Consider the following 16,623-nt stretch of genomic DNA (forward strand, 5'->3'; position numbering starts at 1 on the left):
AATAAAGTAAAGAGTAATTACAACATACAACAGCTTAAATAACAACTGATAGCTGTGTTTAGTGTTAACAACAATTACAAGTGTTGGAAGGAAGTAATAATAATAAATACAGTGAATGCTATGAGTGTATGTAATTAATTTAGGATATTATATGACAAACATGAGTCACATTGTACGCTTATAAAGTATCAAGGATAGAACTGATTACTGAATGTTTACAAGTAGCATAAAGCAATACAAAAATCAGATGTAATGAGGAGAGAATATGGAAAGAAAATGCAAACAAACTTGACCCTTAATAAGAAAATTTTCACTTTGTCGTTTCGAATGAACAATGTAGCGGAAGGATTATAGCGTCCTTACAGGATATTGGTTAATCAAAGAGAATATAATGAAATTCGAGAGCTTTGAATATCTGAGTCCTAATTCTACCATAGGATAAAATCAAGGTAGCACTTTAACATTTGTGGAGTAGTCACAACATACCAGGTGAAGCACTGAAGTCACACAAAGAAGTAACTACAAATGTGCTGCACGTTCTATTCAGGAAGATTTGAGAAGAGGAACGTGTACCGATGGACTGGAAAAAAGGACACCTCGTCATGATTCAAAAGAAAGGAGATCTGAGCAAATGTGAAAACTACAGAGGCATCACACTACTGTCAGTACCAGGGAAAGTCTTTACCAGAGTGTTGCTGAACCGGATGAAAGACTCAATAGACGACCAACTTCGAGATCAACAAGCTGGATTCCGTAAGGATCGATCGTGCACAGACTAAATTGCGACACTACGGATCATCTTCGAACAATCAATTGAATGGAACTCGTCACTGTACATCAACTTCAGTGACTATTAGAAGGAATTTGACAGTGTAGACAGGAGGACGTTATGGAAACTTCTTCGACACTATGGAGTTCCTCAGAAGATTGTCAACATTATCCGGAACTCATATGACGGACTACAGTGCAAGGTCGTGTATGGAGGACAGCTGACAGATGCATTCCAAGTGAAGACCGGAGGCAGACAAGGCTGTCTACTCTCTCCCTTCCTCTTTCTTCTGGTGGTCAACTGGATTATGAAGACCTCGACATCTGAGGGAAAACACGGCACATAATGGACAGCTCAGAACCAATTAGACGATTTGGACTTCGCAGATGACCTAGCCCTCCTACCGCATACACACGAATAAATGCAGATAAAGACAGCCAGTATAGCAGCAGTCTCTGCATCGGTGGGCCTCAACATAAACAAGGGAAAACCGAGGTCCTCAAATACAACACGGAAAACACCAGTCCAATCACTCTTGATGGAGAAACTCTGGAAGATGTAGAGTACTTCACATACTTGGGAAGCATCATCGATGAACCAGGAGGATCAGATGCAGACGTAAAGTCGAGGATTGGCAAAGCAAGGGTCGCATTCCAACAATTAAAGAACATATGGAACTCAAAACAACTTTCTTTCAATATCAAAGTCATGTAGTGACTTGTTTTTATCACGAGAACACGACTGGTTTAATGAAAACAATTATTATTATAACCAATTATACCAGTGACTGTTTAATGTGCTCTTTGGTTAACTGTGCTAAAAACATCCATTATTCTTACACTTTGATTGTGACCTCGCGCGAATTCGTTTACGCTCTGTAACCAAGCTTGTATCCTGGCACGATCTCGGTATTCTTTCGATACCACGAGATCGCCATCAAATATATCTCGAAATGACCATTAACTGCCTTCTGATATTTCGCTTCCGAGGGATTTTATGTACATCCTGGCACGCGTTCCTTTCTGGTGGTGTTCATAGTCAATCTCGACTCGACGCCACGCTACAGTCACAATCTTCAATACGAACGTCAAGGCAGTTCTACTGTATGGAGCTGAAACTTCAAGAACTACTACAACTACCATCAAGAAGATTCAAGTAATTATAAATAGTTGTCTACGCAAGATACTGAATGGCCAGTGACCGCATACCATCAGCAACAGCTTACTATGGAAGAGAACAAACTAGATTCGAACTGAAGAGGAAATTAGGAAACAACGTTGGAAGTGGATAAGACATATATTACGCAACTCACTAAACTGCATCACGAGGCAAGCGCTAACTTGGAATCCTGAAGGGGAGCGGAAAAGATGAAGGCCAAAGAACACATTACATCGGGAAAGAGAAGCATATGTGAAAAGGATGAATAACAACTGGAAAGAGCTGGAAAGGATTGCCCAGGACAGTGTTGGATGGAGAATGCTGGTGAGCAGTCTATGCTTCTTCACGATGGGTAACAGGTGTAAAAAAGTAAGTACAGAAGAACTCACTGTCCTGACATTCGTATTGAAGATTGTGACTTTGATATTGATTGACAGTTGTTTTGAGTTTCATATGTTCTTCAACTGTAGGAATGCTGTTTTGCATTTTCCAATCCTTGCCTTCGCGTCTGCATCAAATCCTCCATATTCATCGATGATGTTACCCAGATAAATGAAAATTTCCACCTCTTCCAGTGTTTCTCAATAAAGTGTGGTCGAGTGGGTGTTTTCCGTGTTGTATTTCAGGATGTTGCTTTTTCCCTTGTGTATGTTGAGGCCTTCGATCGTTGGTTGAGTGACAGCTATTGGAAGGTTTGTGGATGCCGCTTCGATGGCCAGTGAATTCAATGATGCTGATCTAGTCAAGAGTTCCTCAAAGTGTTATACCCACCTTTTCTTCCATTCCCAAATCTGTGATCGGCTTACCTTCTTGATCCTTGACAGATCTCTCTGATTTACTACATTTCCCTACCAGTTTCTTCGTTGTGTCATGTAGTTGTTTGTTATTTCCTTCTCTCGTAGCTTTTTTCGCTGTCGTGGCTACCTCTTCCACGTATTTCTGCTTGCTGGCTATAATACTCCTGTACGCTCTCTCCTTCGTTTCTGTGTATTCGGCCTGTGCCTTGACTTTCTCCATTCTTGTTAGGCTGTTGTTAATTGCTGCCTTCTCGTCTTTCTTTAATTAAATCCTCCCCACGATCTCGATAGAGATCCATTTCTTGTGATCATGCTTCTTGAAGCCCACAACCTCCTGGAATACTGAAGTCAGTGCTTGTTTGACCAGTTCACAGTTGGTCTCCATAGTAATTTCCTCTTCTTTCAATAGATCTTATAAGACTTGAAATGTGCTGTTGAGAACTATCTTCAATTCGTTAGGTTTGTCAGTATCTCAAAGAAAGGCTATATTGAACCTTGGTAATGCTGTTTCTCCAATTATCTAGTGCTTCTTTTGTTTCAGTTTCATCTCGGCCACCAACAGGTGGCAACAAGAACCTATGACAGCTCCTCTCTTGGTTCTCACGTCTTCTTTTGGCCTCGTGAAATCTTTACGGATGCAGATATGATCGATCCGGTTCTGTGTAGTGTGATCCGGTGAGACCCATGTAGCATTGTTCATGTATTTGTGGAGGAATATTGTGCCACCCATAACCATTTTGTTGAACGCACATATATTCGCAAGCCTCTCGCAATTCTCGTTCATTTCTCATAGGCAGTCTATGTCGCCTTCATGACCGTTGTTGTCCAACCCGACTTTGGCATTAAGATCTCCCATCAGGATCGTAAGGTTTTTCCTGTGCACTTCACTATAGTCGATTGAAATCTCTCACATTACTGATGTTTATCGTCACCATTGATACCATTGATGGGTGAACAGCACTGGATGACATTCATTGTATTCCCCTCCTCCTTTGTTTTAAATAATGCTTTGATGATTCTGGATGCATGAGATTCTCATACCAGAAGTGAATTTCGTGCTTTTCTGAACAGCACCTGAGTGAATCCCTGAGTGTGTGGAGAAGTTTCTTCTTCGTGGCCAGAGTACAACAGCATCTTTCCTGAATATATCCTTTTCTGTTCGCCTTGAATCCAATGGATCTCGCTGATTCTGACAACTGCCAAGTTGTATTTCTTCATTTGCGCATATATTTGGTTGGTCCTTCCAGTCTCCAACACTTTCTGGACGTCCCATGTACTTGTAGTATTTGTCGTTCTGGTTGTTAGAAGAAGAATTAGCCACATGACTTCCGAAGAATATCGGCTTGCATCATGAGGTGTTACATTTCTTCCTTTAACTTGGAGGGTATAGATAGTTTTAGAATAATTAATGGTGAAGTATACAATACTAACTGCGTTTAATGTATTAGAAAGAATCAGGATAGTACCTCATGTATTGTTGCTTGAATTTAAAAGCACAGTGAAAGATGATTCATATTTTATTAGTAAGTAAAAAAACTGAGAATGTTTGGTTTCTTAAATGTTTAAAAGTGATTTTAAAAAATATCTACCATGCAACCAAATTGTGAATATGATATGATACTTAAGTTAGATTACAAGAGATCTCTGCTCCTGATGTTCATTGTGTGTTGAAGCAAGTTTTTTATTCAGAGTACAGTCAAGAGTGTTTTTGTAAGTAGATAAAAAGAAGTGATGAAGCATTATTGCATCACAGCTGATGTCAGGTGGTGACAAAATCCTCACAGGTTTATAGCCGTAACTCACAACACTAACCCATGTTCTTATATGCAAACTCAACCTTTTTCTTTTAAGATAAGACATAATTTAACATGCAACGGATTGATTATCATATCAAAACCGCGATTTCACTGTAGTTTTATTGTTTTTGTTCTAAAGTTGTTAATTTTTCTGTAACTAGATGTTGTTTTCTGATTGACCAATAAGCCACTCAAGGTCGTCAGTTCGGCATAGTTTTACCGAAGTAATTGTAATTGTAATTGTAATCATAGCTAATGTTGTATATTGTTAATTTTTGTTTTGTTTTGCTTTAAACATTCAGTTCCACATCTTCATGATAGTAATGCTGATAATTACACTGTATTGCTAAGTAAATGGTCAGAATTTTATCTAATGTTCGCTTAATATTTATTCAGCTTTGATTCTACTATTTACAGGTGCCCCGTTATGTTGTACTGATTAGTTACCACATGCCACATATGTTACATATACTATGATTAGAATATTCATACGAAAGCTTTACGTAACTTTCACTATTCTAGAATTCTCCTATCGATATTACGATTTTGACATATTATTCATAGATATAAGGTAACAATCGAACCGACATTGACTATCTTAATTTGGGTCAGAACATGTTCAAATGCAAAGATCATAGACCTCATTCAATTCAACTTGTTAGATTGGATTTAGCAATGATTTGCAACGAATTAAGTAAATTTGTCATAAAGCGAAAAGAAGGCACTAGTTTTTCTAATATTTGCTATAATTTACGAAAGTGTGTTTGTAAAATCTTGGTAAACACCACTGAGTATTGAGATTTCCGCTTGACGTGGCCTGTTTATGAACAATTGAGATTTCATCTAATACGAACACGACGAGTTGGGATTCAAACAGTATGGATTTATGACACATAACAACACTTTAGCAATCATATTCAACATTCTAATATGAGTCAAAGAAGATGAAACTTTAGAGATAGCTTTATATGCAGTAGAGAAATCGAAAGCAACAACTCTGTTTATAAATTAACATCCGATGATTTCGAATACCAAAAGATGGTTGTGTAGTGATGATTAAGCAGTTAGAGAACAATATGGTGGATGAAAACGATTTACAGATCAGAAATATGAAAAATAATTTTCCACTTGACAGATGAGAAATGAAAAAACGTATAGGTCTTGATAATTGAATAATAATCATGAAAAACTGTAAGAAGACAATAATAACTAATGACGGATTAAAATTACAAGATCATGAAAAAAAACAAGACTAAGACATACTGGAGAAAGGAGTAAGGGGCGAGGAGAGATGGGAGGTTAGATGTATCGTTTTTGCACGCGGAGTTGGGGCTTGACGGAATCGCCAACTCCTCAACAGTGTGCAGTTTTTCAATTCACCATCCCTTTGATCAAATCCCATTGACTATATAGATTACTTTAAAAGGAAGACTATTTTGGAGAAACGTGGCCAGAGTTGATCAAGTGCCCCGTACTGAGCTATAGAAAGCTTTCCACTTCCCTTTTAAGAGCTATGCCAAGTAATGCTCTGAGTCTCGACTTGTTATTTAAATTTATTCAGTTCGATATATCTACTGTGCTAGTCTGCTTACACAGTGTTACAAAATCATTCAAGTACTATTGTTATATGTGCTACTGATGTCAACAGCTATGAGTAGTATGTATCATCAATCGAAGTGAAGTATCTGGCAACAGAAAGTTGAGAAGATTGAAGGAAAATGAACGAGAACAGTGAATGATCGCTGTGGAAATGAAGGCACAGTGAAGTCTGAGATGATTGATTGACATTTTGCAAATGAAGTATTTACTGTATGGATTTTAGATTTTACTAAGTTATTCTGTAATTTTGTGTTCAAATACATCTACTTGTCCCTACTTGTGTTCTCGTTCAATACACTATAAGCTTGTTAAATGCAACATAACCTAATTAAGTAATGTATTATGTTTAGCCCATATACCTTATTCTAGCTTTCGGAGAGGCCAATCTACTTATTCTTCTTGAGCCATACTTTGACCTTGTTAATTATTCGATTATCAACCTTGATTTTGCTTATATTAGCGTATGTGTGTGTACACTTCTTATCCCATTACTCGTCACATGTCTGTAATTGATTTTTGTGTGACTATAACTATTGATTAACGGTTGACTAACTGGGAGTTGGGCCACACGCCTTATCCACTGCATGTCATTCCGCTCGATTGCATTTTGAATTGATCCAGTTTGAAAATTTAATTACCAGTATTGAAATGTTTTCAAGTTCTACCCAGATCATTTATTAATTGAAGGAGAAAGACGCATTTTAATGAAGAAAATATCAATGATAGAGAAATTTACATCTAATATGGTGTTAGGATTTCTGTTGACTACGTTAACTGGTTAATCTATTATTATTATGTGAGCATTCGATCATGTCGTTTCTAATACGGGAACTTATGACAATAATCTTATCATTCTGACCGTCTTGTAATTACGAGATTTAAGTAGATAGTGATTAATACCCACTGTAAACTGATATCAACCGTCAGATCAGTGTAGACTGACAGATGTTTCAGTTTAATTATCAGTGAATGGACTCAGATTGGTAGAAGAAATAGGATAATGCACTTTCAAGTATTTAGCAATCAAACTGATCTGGAATACAGTTATCAATTACTTTATTGAAGTATACATAATTTTTCAATCAGCACAAAATATTATTATTGGGAGGATGAGGATTAATGTTAAGTAAACTGAAGTTGAGTGAAATACATTCGTTCAACGAGGTGGTCTTCACCAGATTAATCAATGTCTATTACTAGGTCGAAAACAGAATGCATTCTAAAACATGCATATTTCATTCTAACTGGTCAATACATAACATGAAGAAGTCACGGTTTGATTTGCTGCATGATTTGTTTAAAAGTCCTGAAGTAACACTGAATTTATCTTTCCTTTGTTGTTCTCCGATTTGACTTGTTAGAGAACTCATGATAAACAACCTAATGATCATTCAGTTGAATAAACTAATATCTTTCAACTTGCTTCACACCACTCACTCCTCTCAATGAAAACTTGAACAAATCGATCTTATAACAAAATAATTGTATTCATTTAAGCAGAATAGTTAAGCGAACGTATCTTATTACTACATTTTGTTAGGAGATTAATCAAATGGAGTATAGGGTAAAGACAGAGGGAGAGAGAGACGGAGAGAGAGAAAGAGGAGATAAGGAGATAAAATAAGTGTGAATAATAATATTTTCATTTGTTAATACAATTCTTGTTAAAGGAGGAAATGACTTTTGTTCATTGTGAATCGAAACATGTCAAGAAATATATTTTGTGAAGCCGGAAATCGTTGACGTCTACAGAATAACTTCGTAATTGTTTGACGACTTTAATCTTATAAATACCCCCTGGTAAGCCTCAGTAAGAGCCGACGATAATTACTTGGTGTTTCATTCCATAAAGTTTGATCAATAAATACATTTGAAATTCCCCAACTATTATACTGAAATAAAATATATTTGAGAAATAAAATTTGTAAAATTATTTCCTTTTATCACGTTTGATCACTTGATGAGAACTTTATGAGGTTCAATTAATTTCTACTGATTCTGTTGCAGCAAATCAATTCATTTCTAGATTCACCATGAATCTACATTGACGATTCAACATCGTTTCACAATGTTATGTGTCGATATAATGCACTGTTTATCATAGATATGTGTATTTCTCTCCGTTTTAGAATTCGTACTTCACAGGATCGATGTTGTTCAGTGCACTACCGATCACATGATTTCACTGAGACTTTTATTTGAATAAATGAGAAAGTAGTCAACTCTCATCGGTTTAAATCTCAGACGCAGTTCACATCACGACGAACACGTATTCCAAGTCCATACTACACCATTTCTTATTAGTGATGGTTTAGCAAACGCTTACTTACCACACTCAAGTGTTTTAAGCACTTGAAGAGTGCATCGTGTACACGATCACCTGTCAGAGGTGTAACATTTGATATGAGTTCATGCATTGAACTTGAAATACTAGTTCATCATGTTAACGCTGATTGGTTCAGTCATGGTTACTGGTGCAACACACCCTGATCAAGCTAATCAATTTCTATTTAACACTGATTAAATGTATTTACCATTGTAAAACTCTTAACACAACTTGTTTAAAAAAACTAGACTAAGTGAGAATTGTCATTGTTTTCGGAAACATTTTGAAATTTGGTGAAACAATAGACTGTGAGACTGCAAATGTGATGTGTGCATCTTTAGACATGAACGTAGAAGTTTTTCGAGAAGCATTTGGTTGAAGCAATAATACTTAGTAATTTTCAGCACTATTGTTCACACAGATTTCCATGGGTTATAGATTAACACAGAAAAATAATTTTCAATCTAAAGCAGATAAGTTTACCGTGGAATGTAAATCGTTCATCATATTTGGCTTGTGAAGATAGTTGAACTAGATCAAAATCACGAATTGATACAATTCAGACAACTAATGAGTATTTGACAGCACTGGACTGTTATTTCGTCGAACTATGGAACTCTCCAATGAGAATGCCTAATTATTGAGTTTTATTTGTTTCTGTTTTGTTGTTGGTATTCATGGAAGACACTTGAAGATTTCCGTATAAGTTTGTAGATTGATTGAAATGAGACTTGTATTTCCTCGGATCCGGTCACATACGTCTAGATTTTAAAGGTTTATGCGTGATATCGAAATATCTGTATTCGATTACCGACTCTTGGATTCATACCGATGAGGAGTCAGTCACATAATTGGACAGAATGATAATCTATTGAACTTAGTTTTCCAAGAGTTGCCTTATTTCAGTCCATTCGTGATTTAAAAGAAATACATCAATGTTGAACATGCAGTAAAGTGACATAAATTAGAATAAATTATCATCCAATAAATATTATTCACACTTACATCTATGCATTCATGCAAAGTTTTTCCTTTTATTTTATAAAACTCATTCATGATATTTTTCAAATCAATTTCACAACGACTGACAATAATACGTATAAGTGCTTTATCAGCTGTTTCAGCACATTGCATGGCTTTGAATAATTTTTCTGCAAAATATCGTGGTTTATTTTGTATACAACGAACTAAAATCCAATTCAATGAATGTGATTGAAATAAATAAAATAGAGAAAATTTAATGGTCATTATTATTTTAATTTTCTTATGTATTTTGCTATTTGAATTATGAACATTAAACCATTTTCTGTTACTAAGTTATACATCATTTTCATTAAAAACATCTAACTTTTCCCAACAGTTATCAACTGTCCCATATATACATAACATATATACTCACTGCCTTCTCGCGGCGGGGGGTGTTGTTTACGAAATTGAGAGGACGAAAAGTGAATGTTGGGCATTTAGCGAATACACGAGCCAGACGTAGTGACCAGTGTGCTGTTCACGGTGTCAGCACGCATGTTATTACTCCGACGTCATTGTCACTGTGGACACGTCCACCAGATACCCACAAATGCCCTGGTACGGCCGAGAATGATGAGAGTCAGCTCTCCCTCCCGAAATGCTCTCACATGACCACGTGCATACGACCACTGCCAGGCAAGTACTACTCACTGCCTTCTCGCGGCGGGGGGTGTTGTTTACGAAATTGAGAAGACGAAAAGTGAATTTTGGGCGGTTTAACCGGGTTGGTGAACATAGAGAGTTTACCTAAGGGAGTTGAAAAACCATGATTCCAAACCAATTGTGCACATGGACTTCAAGATCCTGAAGGAACAAATGGCGTATGAAGATGTCGTTGGTCACCGGCTACCATGCGACTGCATCTCCTTACGTTGCTCCACTGTCTTGTGGATTAGACCTTCAGGTCAAAGTCTCGGGATGTGGCATCATAAGAAAAACATGTGCTGCGGTTTGGGCACCTGAGCAGTCTCTGTTTGGTGCCTCCTTATACCAATGTTTATGTGTTTAAATAAATAAATAAATAATAGTTTACTGATCGATCATGTACGTGTCCATCCACAACAAATCTCAATTCAAGTTACTACATGAATTAATTAATCTTATCGGATCATAAATTCTGTTTTTCAGTCAATAAGCGTGAATCATTCAACTATTTACTCATTTGAACTTGAATTTATATAAACATTATATAAACATATACAAACATTATTGTAGTATATAGCAAAGTAAAGTAAAGATTTATGTTCTGGAGAGTATCCTCATTGTAGGACAGGAACTTGGTGACTTCACTAAAATAAGTCAATTACCTAGTTATGATGCTATGAATAGACAAATTAAATAGTCAGGGATAGTCTACTAAGTAATCTGGATCTAGATTTCATTGTCACCATAGATTGTTTGGAAGGCGTACCTGAAATCTTGAGGGGACCTCTAAGCATGGGGGATTCGAACCCGTCTCTGGGGCGTTACCAACGAGTTATTTGGGTCGCGGCTAATATAATCACAGTAATTAATAACTGAATGATCAACAGTATCATTTTATCCAGCTCTTATTGCTGATTGCTAGCCTTGCTGATGAGTGAGTATCAACTAGCACGAAACCTAGTCCCAAGGTTCCACGCTGACTACTTTTAAACAAACTACATCGAAACGCAGTGCATGCACTCTTTGAGTTACTTAAACTAATACGAATAATAGAATTTCTCAACCGATAGAACTTGGGAGACAGTAACGACCAAACTAGCATGACACTGGACAGCAAACTCTGACCAATCAATACAGGGATTATAGTTGTTCACCACAAATCAGATATTAATTGGAATAATACAACTACTATTTAATTCCCAAGTGATTACATAATGCACTAACTAATCCCAAATTAGATTAACTCAAGTCATAATTATTAACCGGACACGCAATTTCTTGAAAAGAAATGTTTAACATTACTTACCCATAGAAAGTAGAGCACTGAGTGTATTTCCACGCATTCTGAACTTTAAAGTATCTTCCATAGTTTGTTCAGAAATTCGTAAATATTCATCGAATACAACTCGTAAGTGAGCATAAGATCTTGAAGCCAATATAAGAATGAATCTAATATGTATAGGTAAGTTTAAAGAAAAAAGAAGGATTATGGTTAACAGTTTGCTGAAAGACTGCGCTGTATGTTGCATCAAACTGATTCTTATTTGTTGGACCATTGCATTCACTTAGTCAGATAATTTTTAACAGATGTCATTTTCAGATAATGGGACAGATATGTTGATAAAAAGTATGTAATATGACCAACCTATATTACACTTTATGGTACTGAGTTCCAACCTTCTACCTGCTATTTCAGATGGTTTTGATTCAATCAAACACATTTCAATCATTCATGAAGTCTGTTCTCCAATATTCAATCATTTTGTTCAAATTCCCACCAATTACTCTATAATCACATATAATATTCGACAGTGATAATGGTTTGAAACGTTTTTAATTAAACAACGTCATAGTCACTTAAAGCAGAATTCGATTTACAATTGTGACAAATTCGAATACAAGAATGGATTCTGCAATAAAATTTATATTTTTCAGCGACTTCGTTGGGTAAACTTAAACATATCTGACTCACTTGTTGTCATCTTAATGTACTCAGCATAAGAGATATTAAAGTGAAGATGTTTAGTAATCTATCGTAACAATGAGGGTAAGTTATCTTCAGAGTTAGGTGACAAGAGGCCTTTTTTGTTAGGAGAGTACATTATATGATTTAACATAAATATAAACAATATAAAAACTTGGCTTGATTACGTACAGATCTAAACTGTTCCATTCCATGCTGGAATACTTGCTTACTTATTTACGCCTGTTACTCCAGCTTATCATCTTTGATTGAAACTATTTACCTACCACTAGCATCATTCAGTGAATGAAGCATTTATATTCAAATACATAGTCCAATGGCAAATTACTACTTGCAAGTTGAATCATCTCTCAATATATAATCTCTTATAAAACTGTAAATATTGAGTTTTCAAGTCAAAATCCAATAAATTAATTAACAGCTATGTAAGATTTTCTTAAACCAACTAGTATATGTTGAATAAACAACACACTTACTTTGATTCATCTATTCTAATGTTTTGTTGTATTGTATTAAATAATTCTTCTACATCTCTTTGTACAAGATTTCTATCTACAAATGTAAATTCATCTCTATCCGCCTTTAATAGACTCATGAATATGCGTTTGAATTGATGTGTAATCTGTTTGTTTACATCATTCACCAAATCACATCCATCGAATACTGAAATTTTAATGAATAAACATTTATTTATTTATATCAGAAGGATTGTTGTGAATAATATAGTAATTTTAATAGTTGAGATCATGAGTCAATTGAAGCTAGACCATCATGGAAAACCTGGAAGCACTGCACAGCCGTGTCGATCAATTTTCTGGATGAGTTGAAGTTAGACATTAACATCGTTGAACCCCGGCCAGTTCAGTGGTCTAGAGGTTAGGCGTTCGTGCGCGATACTGATAAGTCGTGAGTTCGAGTCTCCCGAGGCAGGATCGTAGATGCGCACGGCATAACAGTTTATCTTGAGGTTCTTACAAATTTCAAATAGTTGAAATGAATCACAGTGAATCTTCCTCATAATTACTGACCATATTCTGTAACTCATGACAATCTTAATTTTGAGAATAAATACAAAATATATTTGATCATTTTATAAACTAATAACTTACATTTTGGATTAACATTCTTAATTCTTCTGATTTGTTCATTTGTTCTTGTACAAAGAATTTCAATTATTGTATCTTCATCAGTATCAGTTCCTCTCATTGCTCTATGAAGTTCTATTGCATCAAATTCTGCTGGTGTATAGCACAACGCAATCAAACAATCTTTTAAACATCCAGTTAATTTAGAATTAAATATGGCGAATAAATTGTCCTTATACAGAGATTTATATTTTTGTAGAATTGCTATACGTTGAACAACAGGTCGACGACCCATTACTTCAACGATTTCTTTTTCTCTTATCTTTGATTTATCCAGAGCACTCATTAAACGCTCACAGTCATGTTCAACACAGAAATTTCCTTTAGGTGTTAATGTTGGTTTCATCTAACATTAGAAGAATGGATATTTACAAGTAAGTAAATTGTAGAATCTAGTTAAAATGGTTTTGTGGTTTAATTTATAATTTGTATTCGTCGAGCTATCATTGAAAACCTGGAGAACAGAAGGTTCGTACTGTTCAGGAATCCCAAATTAGGATGCTCTTTTTTCAGTGGTATCCCAACCGAGATCAACTTTGATGAATACAACCTAAAGAGTATCGATTCGTTCCACTGAAATTCTTTACATTTGCGTGTGTTATTTATTTAATATTTGTCACTCACTTGAGTTAATGACCAACATATTTCAATGAAATAAATATAAAGTAGACGCAATGACAACAATAGCATATGGATATGATAATTTAATTTGAAATAAAAACAACCTTGGATTTTACAAGATTCGTCAGTGAATGGACCATGTTCAATATACTCAAACGATCTTAGGATTTAGAATCGTTTACTTTTGCTTTTGTCCCTTACATTCATTCAAATGATTTGAACACACTAGTCAAGTGGAACTGAATAAAATAATCATCTCCAAAACTCTTGTTAACATAATAATAATCTGCTACAGACCTTCTCTCACTTGTAACAGGCACAAATGGCAATGGTTTTAAAATACAAGAAAAGTGACGAGATGGATAGATATAATGCAGAAATGTGTCTTTTAATGTTACTTCCATGTTAACAACTACACAACTACATAATAGTTGAGGTAAACTTTTGACAATCATATAATACAAACAATCTTCTTCACATTCACATTAAATAACCCATCAATATAATTCAGCGATAATTTCGATACCCTACAATATCCAATCTAGATAATTCAGGTGATCTCAGTCGACTGATCAGATTTAGAATTGGTGTTTGTACTAACCGATGATTCATTTGTACTTGATTGTGCGCTCACTGCGAATTACTAATGTAATACATCCAGTTATGCTCATCTGGTTCCACCTGTCTTAAATTGCACTATTTCGCGAATTCCTAGTTAGCGAATCAATTCGAATGCTTCTAATTATCTATCACATTAGAACAGCTGTGATTAATATCGCATTATGTGATAAAAATAAATTCGAAACTACTCTGTAAACACATGTGACGACTATCTGACAACTCAGCATTACTCAACAGCAGCCTGGTATGTTTGCAACGACATGCCTATATTAAAGAATTTATACAAAGTTAATAAATAGACTGAATCAACTACCAACATTTGTCTGAGTTATGATAATTTACTGCTTTGATTGAAAAAAAAACACGCCGAATTCTTCAAACTGCATCAACTAAGAAGTGACTGGATACATCTTCAGGTATTATGGGAGCTATGCGTCGTACATTATGTCTGTTCTTAAAAATATCTCCCACAATGATGTTCGTATTTCCAGATTATCTAGGCCGACCAACCGCTCACTCGAACAATCCACTCACTTAAATAAAATCTCAACAAATTAAAAGATACGGGAAAGAAGGCCATGAAATTCATGAAATCTACCAACATTCACAAATTCATAGGCCATGAAGTCATGAAGAGGAAAGTAGTGGAAATATTTGTAACCTATACACCACATAAGTAAAATAAATTCGGATTGTGACTCAAAAGTTATGTGCACAATTAATTCGTTGAACAGTCAATGAAAATGACTTGAGAGCTGTTCGAACGAAACTAATTATTCAACTAATAACAATAACAATAATAATAATGGCAACATACTATATCTTCGTGTGGAGCTGATTCAGCAAATCCATAAACTCTGGAAGAGACAGAAAACTCATTCGACTGAGATGAAATCGGAGTAGGGAAATCGTTAAACATCGGGTATACAGATCCTTGATTCGTGTTCACTGGGTTGCTACCAAATGAACTTCCACCTGATGGTGGTATAGTTGGGCAATAATTTGTTTGGAGATTTTGTGAATTGGGATTTCCAGAAATATAAGGACTTTGCATTTGACGTGCATAATCGATATTGAATGAGGTTGTACCTGGTAGATATGATGTAGCAGATGGATTATTGCTATAAGAAGGATTTGTATAACCTTGTTGGCTTGAAAATGGACCAGCTGAATTGTTCAGACTGTGGTCGGAGAAACTATCTTGTGCACTGACCGGTATCTGATTAAAATTTGTTTCTGATTGTCCAGGATACTCACTCATTTTAGATCCCATGTTTTCTTCTGTACATCCATCTGTGCTTGAATCCACTGAGCTTCCTGATGATGAATTAGGAGATGGTATTTCTGGACATCCCTTAGATGTCATTATCGGATGTCTTGTATGAGGATGTTGAGAATCGTTCCACTCAGAGCGATTAAAAGCATCCAAATCCATTTATCAAGCTGACTCAATTCAACAGACCATAGATTGATTTTTTTGTTAATGTCACTAGCATATTGAATTAGTTGGTTAAGATGAACATGTAACTGTAGGAGGATTGGTTAAACTAACCACATACATATCAAACGACCTTCATAGTGTCAGAAGATTTTCATAGTCAAAACAAAACAAATATTTTAACGCATTTTCGTGTTAGTATCGTTCGGTATTGTAACTTTTGGACTATTCCAATAGGTTTATGAAAGTTTAAAAGTCTATCTAGTGAATAATAAGTTTATCAATGATTAACAAGGTTTGCTAGCTCATTTGTGATTTGGACCATCATTTCGAAATTTAATCATTGGCATGAAGATGCGTATGTATATGACATGGTTTATAGTTCTATTGTCAACTACCAAAACTTTTATTTATTTTACAAAATATAACGTCTATAAGTGATAAGACAATTATATTTTCAAATGAAAATGATGCTATTCAAATATCTAAGCTAAATATGTAGTCTAATGTAATACTTATTTGTAGTCTTGAGAGAACTGATGCTTCCTATAGGATTTGAACTAGCGTGACCCAGCTTCACAGTATTTGACATGACTTCAAATCTTCACGAGGCATTGTTAAACAATTTAATAATCACCAGTAAAATTCCTCTAAAATCGATTTCACCTCTTCAATACTAAAACTTTCCAAGAATACTT

At 35.3% G+C, this 16,623-nt stretch overlaps 1 protein-coding gene across 1 annotated transcript; it reads right to left on the minus strand.

Annotated features, from left to right (window-relative positions):
• Positions 1 to 7,116: 7,116 nt before the first annotated feature.
• Positions 7,117 to 16,349, minus strand: ANXA6_2 (Annexin A6). Its single transcript, XM_051210100.1, has 6 exons — positions 15,305 to 16,349; positions 13,210 to 13,591; positions 12,577 to 12,763; positions 11,423 to 11,565; positions 9,451 to 9,632; positions 7,117 to 8,011 (listed from the first exon to the last, which is right to left on the minus strand). The coding sequence occupies exons 1-6, from the start codon at positions 15,920 to 15,922 to the stop codon at positions 7,904 to 7,906; spliced, it is 1,620 nt and encodes a 539-aa protein (XP_051064122.1). The 5' UTR covers positions 15,923 to 16,349; the 3' UTR covers positions 7,117 to 7,903.
• Positions 16,350 to 16,623: the final 274 nt, after the last annotated feature.

The sequence above is a fragment of the Schistosoma haematobium genome, assembly GCF_000699445.3.
Source record: "Schistosoma haematobium chromosome Unknown HiC_scaffold_126, whole genome shotgun sequence".
NCBI classification, from domain to species: Eukaryota; Metazoa; Platyhelminthes; class Trematoda; order Strigeidida; family Schistosomatidae; genus Schistosoma; species Schistosoma haematobium.

What these genes read in the sequence shown, in the direction of transcription:
- ANXA6_2 (XM_051210100.1), bottom strand. Translation starts at nt 15,922, where the DNA reads ATGGATTTGGATGCTTTTAATCGCTCTGAGTGGAACGATTCTCAACAT. An exon ending in CAGCTCCACACGAAGATATA is followed by an intron (nt 13,592 to 15,304) that starts GTATGTTGCCAT and finishes TTCTAATGTTAG; the next exon opens with ATGAAACCAACATTAACACC. An exon ending in ATTAGAATAGATGAATCAAA is followed by an intron (nt 11,566 to 12,576) that starts GTAAGTGTGTTG and finishes TATACATATTAG; the next exon opens with ATTCATTCTTATATTGGCTT.